General features: G+C 42.2%; 1 protein-coding gene across 1 annotated transcript in view; it reads right to left on the bottom strand.

Moving 5' to 3' along the window:
* Nucleotides 1–9537, bottom strand: part of ntrk3a (neurotrophic tyrosine kinase, receptor, type 3a) — a 167481-nt gene that overhangs the window by 128888 nt on the left and 29056 nt on the right. The window contains exon 3 of the mRNA XM_083561775.1: nt 9391–9462. Within this exon, the coding sequence (XP_083417901.1) occupies nt 9391–9462 (72 nt within the window). The remainder of the gene's footprint in view (nt 1–9390; nt 9463–9537) is intronic.

The following is a 9537-nucleotide window of genomic DNA, read 5'->3' as shown; positions in this document are numbered from 1 at the left end:
CAATAATGATCCTAAAAACCAATCAATGATAACTATTGTTCACAACAACCAATCACTGATCACTACTGCTCTTGTGGACTAATTACTGACCACTATTAATCCTAACAACCAATCACCTATCACTACAGTTTAAAACAACCAATCACTGATCACTATTGTTCACAACAGCCAAACAATAATCACTACAGCCTTTATAAACATTTACTGATCACTATTGTTCACAAAAAAGATCACTATTGCCCTGATCAACCAATTACTGAACACTAATATTCACAACAACCAATCACTGATTCCTACAGTTCCTAATAACCAATCACTCTTCACTATTGATCCAAATCAATCCAACCAATCACTGATCACTATTGATCCTAACAACCAATCACTTATCACTATCTAATGATTTCTGTTGTCCTTAATCACCAATCTCTGATCATAATTAATCTTAACAACCAATCACTGATCACTACTGTCCACCACAACCAATCACTGAACACTATTGATCCTAACAACCAATCGCTGATCACTACTGTCCACAACAACCACTCACTGGTCATTATTGATCTACATCAATCCAACCAAACACTGTTCATTTTCTACTGATTACTGTTGTCCTTAATGACCAATCACTGATCATTATTGGTTCTAGAAACCATTATTGTTTACAACAACCAATCACCTATCACTAAAGTTTAAAACATCCAATCATTGATCACTAAAGTTCATTAAGGCCAATCACTGATCATTATTGATTTTAGCAACCAGTTCCTAATTAACAATATTACATCTTTGTCTTCTCTCAGCTTCTTCCATTAGGGGTCTCCACACCTGTCCTCTACATCTGCCACTTTCACACCAACTTGTCTTCCCTCACCACATCCATAAACCTCCTCCTTGATCTTCTTCTTTTCCTCCTTCCTGGTGGCTCCATCCTCAGCATTCTCCTACTGATATACCCCATGTCCCTCCTCTGTACATGTCCAAACCATCTCAATCTTACCTCCCTAACCTTGTCTCCAAAATGTTGATGAATAACATTAAATAACATTTGTAACATCTGTGAGAGAGAGAAAGAGAGAGAGAGAGAGAGAGAGAGAGAGAGAGAGAGAGACAGAGAGAGAGACAGAGAGAGAGACAGAGAGAGAGACAGAGAGAGAGATGAATGGGTCTGTATGAGAGAAGATGGCAACAACGAGTTTACAGAAATCCAGCACAAAAACATCCTCTCGAGAGACGAACTCGTTTCTGAAAATGACATTTTGGAGCAAAGAGACGAGCTGAGGGGCGAAGAGGATTTAATGAGAGCGCTGCTTCTCCACCACCAGTGGGAATAACCTTTACACCTCCAACCTCCCTTATCATACACACAGACTCCTCTCACATCAGTGGACGGATAAAAACACCCCCACAAAGACAAAGACAAAGACAAAGACAAAGAGAGACGCTGAGAGATCAGTCCAGAAATCCTCAGCGCAACCTTTCGCTCTGTCGCACATGAAACACGAGCAGAGCCACTTCAAACACTGAGACACCCTGAGCATCGAAAAGCACCTGACCTCTCCGTCCACTCGTCCAGCTTTCATCTCAAAAAGTCAGGAACCAGCCGAGGATTCGAAAATAAAGCAAACAAAATGATCAGGAAATCGGTTTCTCAGGAAATTTCTCTGTTTGCTAATACGGCTAACATTTAGCAAAACTCTCTCATAATCTCAGACAAATCCTCAGATCCTCAATTCAAATGTCATCGTGATTAAATACACAGTTGTGTAACAAATCTTCAGTTCAAACATCATGACTTCCTGTTTCCTGCTTCAAGCTGCTCTTCCAATCTGGGAAGGCGGAGCTTTAGGAGAGTCTGTGGTAATGATCTGCATCTGCATATTGTTGTGTAGTTCCTCATTGTACCTACAAAATGCTTCTGGCTCGTCTTCGTCTGGTCTCCAGAACACCTCTGATTGTGTTTAAGGTATCTTACATCAGCAGGATCCAGAAAATCCTGTGAGTTGTGAGGTAGGGCTTCCACGGATCGTACTTTTTTGTCCAGCAAGTCTCATAGATACTCAATCAGATTTAGCTCTAAATGGTGAAGCTACCACCAGCTACCACTTATTACCATAAGGTGTATCTGCAGAGGGTCTGCAAACATGTTTAGGTAGGTGGTACATAACATCATAGTTAAACCAGTTAAGCCTACATGAACACCAGGAACCAAGGGTTTCCAGCAGAACATTACTTGGAGCATCACACTGCCTCCACATGCTCACCTTCTTCCTATAGTGCATCCTGGTACCTTCTCTCAGCCTGGGCTACCAGAGCTCTTCTGTGGAACATGGACAAGCTTTCGCTTCCTAAGAGCTTCAGTAAACAGTAGGGTTCATGACCCTGTCCCCAGTTCCCCAGATGTCTTTCCTTGGAACAGTTTTGGTAATTACTAACCCCAGCACAACAGGAACACCTTCACAACAGGAACACATCTGCTGATTTCCAAATTCTTCTGACCCAGATGTCAAATGTGCTCAGATTTTTACTTTAAGAACCGATACTTTACTTGTGGTCAAACAAATTTTAAAGCAATAATAAACTCCACCCCTAATAAACCTCACCCTTTATAAACACACCCCTAATAAACCCCACCCTAATAAACTTCACCCTTAATAAACCCCACCCCTAATAAACCCCACCCTTAATAAGCTTCACCCTTAATAAACCCCACCCTTAATAAACCCCACCCCTAATAAACCCCACCCTTAATAAACCCAACCACTTATAAACCCCACCCGTAATAAACTCCATCCCTAAAAATCTCAGTATTTTATATATATATATATATATATATAGGGTTGGAGCTCTATAGCAGGAGATCTTCCACTCCAACACAGGGACATTGTCATGCTGGAACAGGTTTGGGTCTCCTACTTCATGCTCCTGCATCCAACAACATCCTGTACAATTGTGTATCTCCATCTTTGTGCAAACGTTTTAAAGAAGAAGCACATCTGGGTAGAAACGTCGTGTCCCAATACTTTTGCTCATGCCGTGTGTGTTAAATAAGCGAGAATCGCTTAATAATTGCTATGAATGACTTTCACTCAGTCAGTAAAAGTGAGACAGGTGAGATTAAATGTTTAAATTGGGAATTTGTGGCTCTGAATGAAAATTGTGAATAATCTCCGACCCGGTAAATTGGTCGTGACGGCTCCAGCGCCGATGACTGTATCACCTCGAGCTGATGGAGCACTGCTTATTATCATGAGCTCCGGTCGGCCGTTTGGTCCATGCGAGGGAGGGAGGGCGTGTGCCGGGGAGAAGCTCCGAGTCCGTATCGATCCACATCAGAAGAGCTCATCTGTATCTGTAGGTTAGGGCCCCGGGGTCATTATATTAGCCGTAGGAGGAGCTGATGGATGATGCGATCGTTCCAGACCCGCAGGACATAAAGCACAGGAAATGAGTCAGAACACGGCCACTTCACCACACGGGAGTTCCACAAATCTCGTGGATTTTACAGCTTATAAAAGCCAGTGTGGCGTGAACATGAAAGCCTGCACGTGCACGCAGTCGATATACTGCCCGCGAGAATCGTATCAAAACAAGACTTCGTTGACTTGTGAGCGCTAAAACCAGAGCTGTAAACGTGAAACCCGTAAACACGTCGGGTTACGAGTTTATTACGCGGAATCACTGATTACACCGGGCTCTATAAAAGGGGGCGGGGCTGGAACAATTTATATATCTGAATTCTGTCTCCTGATTGGTCAAAATGGGTTGATTACATTTACACGTATGGCATTTAGCAGATGCTCTTATCTCAGGTGCCTTGCTGAAGGACCCAGCAGTAGCTTAGTAATGCTGGGATTTGAACTCATGACCATTTGATCCAAACTGCAATGCCTGAACCAGTGAGCTCCTCTGAGTGTCTGTAACATCAACATCCTGCTCACGGAGCATCCTATAATGAGCAGCAGAAGTTTGATGGTGCTGGGATTTGAACTCATGACCTTCTGGCCTGAACTGCAATAACGAACAGTATAATAAGCTGTTATAACATGAACAAGAACAGGATATAACTCCTATCACCAAACCTTTCACACGTAACGATAAATAGATAAAAGATAAAAAGAAAAGATCAAAGAAAACTTCAAACACACCACCTGGTGTTTAGTTCCGTACTCGACAAAAAAACTCATTAGGAATGCTAAGGTGAGTGTAAGGATACGGCTAGCACAGAGAGCCATAACGCAGCGCTTTGGAATGATTAACTAGCGTATTACCCGCTAGTTTGTGTGACAGGAAAGTGTCCAAGGTTAAGTGATGAGGTTTAGCGCTTACTGCCTTAATTACACCTTCCTGTGCATTAGATCTCCATCCCTACGTTCTTCAATATTTCCTGCTCGATATCTGAAATGAAGTATCGATTAGCATTAGCGTGTCCTTTTCCCGCCCAACCCGAGCCATGCTAATGACAGGATTAGCTTCAGTGAAGCTACATGTCTACATCCGTACACAAGCCGACGCTGTTTTTTTTTTCTTATCAGCATCTGGAACCAATTATGTATATTGAATACATTTTTTAAACGCTGGCATCTGTGAGATGTTTATTTGCAGCGGACGCAACGTTCGCTTATCTTTTCATTACGGTCATGAGGAGAGAGAGAGAGAGAGAGAGAGAGAGAGAGAGAGAGAGAGAGAGAGAGAGAGAGAGAGAGAAAGAGAGAGAGAGAGAGAGAGGGAAAGAGGGAGAGGAAAAAAGGGATTAAAGCGATGTATCGGCACATACAAATTACCTGCTTCGAGTTTTAAAGAAAAATTTTAGGACTTTATTCATATTCAAAGATGAATCTCCATCTCTTGGTCTTTTATGCAACGTAAAGAAGTCACACACACTGACAGATATATTATGCAGACTGAGCACGCGTGCACACACACACACACACACACACACACACACGGTGTGCCTCCACCACTTATAAAGCCGCATTCACCCACGCATGTCTTTCAAATGAAATGTCGAGGCAGTTTCAGGTCGTGATGGACGGCTCAAATTGGGCGGGATCACCAGGAGGTGACAGCGAGCGACTCATCATGCTTTTCAGCCAAATTGGGAAATAGCAGACCTGTCACGTTCTCTTGTTTCAACCTTCATTAACCAAATCATCCCTCGCTCTTGGTGCTCCTTTCATTCTCGCTCTTCTTCGCTCACTTCAGCTGGAGCCACCGATCAGACGCTCTGCCTCTTATAACCTTTGTTTAGGTCTTGCATTAAAGAGGGACCTTTATACCACAACAAATACTGATATAAATAAACTGAAGCAGCACCGGAGGAGGTGAAATACATGCAAGTCTGATCCTCCTCCTGCAGTCCACATTGTTCCATCATTACTGCTCCATCATTACTGCTCCATCATTACTGCTCCATCATTATTACTCCATCATTACTGCTCCATCATTACTTCTCTACCATTACTTCTCCACCATTACTGCTCCATCATTACTGCTCCATCATTACTGCTCCATCATTACTTCTCCACCATTACTGCTCCATCATTACTGCTCCACCATTACTGCTCCACTATTACTGCTCCATCATTACTGCTCCACTATTACTGCTCCACCATTACTGCTCCATCATTACTGCTCCATCATTACTGCTCCATCATTACTGCTCCACTATTACTGCTCCATCATTACTGCTCCACTATTACTGCTCCACTATTACTGCTCCATCATTACTGCTCCACTATTACTGCTCCATCATTACTGCTCCATCATTATTTCTCCATCATTACTGCTCCATCATTACTGCTCCACTATTACTACTCCACCATTACTGCTCCACTATTACTGCTCCATCATTACTGCTCCATCATTACTGCTCCACCATTACTGCTCTATCATTACTGCTCCATTATTACTGCTCCACCATTACTGCTCCATTATTACTTCTCCATCATTACTGCTCCATCATTACTTCTCCACCATTACTGCTCCATCATTACTGCTCCATAATTACTGCTCCATCATTACTTCTCCACCATTACTGCTCCATCATTACTGCTCCATCATTACTGCTCCATCATTACTGCTCCATCATTACTTCTCCACCATTACTGCTCCATCATTACTGCTCCATCATTACTGCTCCATCATTACTTCTCCACCATTACTGCTCCATCATTACTGCTCCATCATTACTGCTCCATCATTACTGCTCCATCATTACTTCTCCACCATTACTGCTCCATCATTACTGCTCCATAATTACTGCTCCATCATTACTTCTCCACCATTACTGCTCCATCATTACTGCTCCATCATTACTGCTCCATCATTACTGCTCCATCATTACTTCTCCACCATTACTGCTCCATCATTACTGCTCCATAATTACTGCTCCATCATTACTTCTCCACCATTACTGCTCCATCATTACTGCTCCATCATTACTGCTCCATCATTACTGCTCCATCATTACTTCTCCACCATTACTGCTCCATCATTACTGCTCCATCATTACTGCTCCATCATTACTTCTCCACCATTACTGCTCCATCATTACTTCTCTACCATTACTTCTCCACCATTACTGCTCCATCATTACTGCTCCATCATTACTGCTCCATCATTACTTCTCCACCATTACTGCTCCATCATTACTTCTCTACCATTACTTCTCCACCATTACTGCTCCATCATTATTTCTCCATCATTACTGCTCCACTATTACTGCTCCATCATTACTGCTCCATCATTATTTCTCCATCATTACTGCTCCACTATTACTGCTCCATCATTACTGCTCCATCATTATTTCTTCATCATTACTGCTCCACTATTACTGCTCCATCATTACTGCTCCATCATTATTTCTCCATCATTACTGCTCCATCATTACTGCTCCATCATTATTTCTCCATTATTACTGCTCCATCATTACTGCTCCATCATTATTTCTCCATCATTACTGCTCCATCATTATTTCTCCATTATTACTGCTCCATCATTACTGCTCCATCATTATTTCTCCATCATTACTGCTCCATCATTACTGCTCCATCATTATTTCTCCATCATTACTGCTCCATCATTACTGCTCCATCATTATTTCTCCATCATTACTGCTCCATCATTACTGCTCCACTATTACTGCTCCATCATTACTGCTCCATCATTACTGCTCCATCATTACTGCTCCATCATTATTGCTCCATCATTACTGCTCCATCATTACTGCTCCACTATTACTGCTCCACCATTACTGCTCCACTATTACTGCTCCATCATTACTGCTCCATCATTACTGCTCCATCATTATTTCTCCATCATTACTGCTCCATCATTACTGCTCCACTATTACTGCTCCACCATTACTGCTCCACTATTACTGCTCCATCATTACTGCTCCATCATTACTGCTCCATCATTACTGCTCCATCATTATTTCTTCATCATTACTGCTCCATCATTACTGCTCCATCATTACTTCTCCACCATTACTGCTCCATCATTATTTCTCCATCATTACTGCTCCATCATTACTGCTCCATCATTACTGCTCCATCATTACTTCTCCACCATTACTGCTCCATCATTATTTCTCCATCATTACTGCTCCATCATTACTGCTCCATCATTACTGCTCCATCATTACTTCTCCACCATTACTGCTCCATCATTATTTCTCCATCATTACTGCTCCATCACTACTGCTCCATCATTACTGCTCCATCATTATTTCTCCATCATTACTGCTCCGTCATTACTGCTCCATCATTACTGCTCCATCATTACTTCTCCACCATTACTGCTCCATCATTACTTCTCCACCATTACTGCTCCATCATTATTTCTCCATCATTACTTCTCTACCATTACTGCTCCATCATTACTGCTCCACCATTACTGCTCCACCATTACTGCTCCATCATTACTGCTCCATCAATACTGCTCCATCATTACTGCTCCATCATTACTGCTCCATCATTACTGCTCCACCATTACTGCTCCATCATTACTGCTCCACTATTACTGCTCCACCATTACTGCTCTATCATTACTGCTCCATCATTACTGCTTCACCATTACTGCTCCATCATTACTTCTCCATCATTACTGCTCCATCATTACTTCTCCACCATTACTGCTCCATCATTACTGCTCCACCATTACTGCTCCATCATTACTGCTCCCCCATTACTGCTCCATCATTACTGCTCCATCATTACTGCTCCATCATTACTGCTCCACCATTACTGCTCCACCATTACTGCTCTATCATTACTGCTCCATCATTACTGCTCCATCATTTCTGCTCCACCATTACTGCTCCATCATTACTGCTCCCCCATTACTGCTTCATCATTACTGCTCCATCATTTCTGCTCCACCATTACTGCTCCATCATTACTGCTCCATCATTACTGCTCCATCATTACTGCTTCATCATTACTGCTTCATCATTACTGCTCCATCATTACTGCTCCACCATTACTGCTCCATCATTACTGCTCCATCATTACTGCTCCACCATTACTGCTCCACCATTACTGCTCCACCATTACTGCTCCACCATTACTTCTTCATCATTACTGCTCCATCACTACTGCTCCATCAAACCCACACCCAGATCCTTTTCTCTTAATATCCCATGTCACCTGAGCCTCTTTCTCCCAGGGTTTCATGACCCTAAGTCATTTCTTCAGTGTTCTGTAGATCCATTATTCCCAAACCCCCAAATATTTTTAAGTGTTCCAATAGTCTTGTGTTTACAAACTTCCCAAAACCCTACAATTACAATTCTACTTTCAGAAATCATCCATCCATCCATCCATCCATCCATCCATCCATCCATCCATCCATCCATCCATCCATCCATCCATCCATCCATCAGAAATTCAGTCTTTTAACAGCCTCATGTACAAAGTGCTTTACTTTTAAAATCTATAACCAAATATTTTATAACCATGTGTTTAAAAAAATCCATTTGATCCCCAATCTATTTTCAGGAATCCTGCATTTCCAGAGTTCAGTTTTCCTCATTTCTCTCATTCTACTGCATTCACCAAGTCTTTGAGGACCCACATTCCCATGATCCCACATTCACTCTCCTTACAGGCCGAACGCCTCCTTCTAAAGCATTGCAGTGTTACTTTTAATGTCCTCCAACTTCCCATCATCTACTGTTCCATAAATTCCATGTTTCTTCAGTCCTCCAGCTCCTAACACACTACAGGACCAACATCCAGTAGATTCACACATTTACGAGTTTTGTGACTTTAGTTGTATTTCTGAGACACAAAAATGAAAAGAGGAAAAAAATTTTCCATGGGATTGAATGAACCCTATTCAGGCTGTGTGAAGTTCTTCTACTCGGGAAAAGTCGGAAAAGTGACTCACATGTAGCGCAGGTGTGGGTTTTGGGCGAAGGCTCGAGATTGGATCGTCCTCAGATTGCAGTTCATGATAGTCCTGAAACACAAAAGAACACAAATATTGTTGTTTTTCTTCTCAAACGACCGCTGTGACATTTTCCCAAACACTTGT

The sequence above is a fragment of the Silurus aristotelis genome (genome assembly GCF_946808225.1).
Source record: "Silurus aristotelis genome assembly, chromosome: 14".
NCBI classification, from domain to species: domain Eukaryota; kingdom Metazoa; phylum Chordata; class Actinopteri; order Siluriformes; family Siluridae; genus Silurus; species Silurus aristotelis.
Note: the sequence above shows the minus strand (reverse complement) of the source record. Positions and strands in the feature narration are given on the sequence as shown.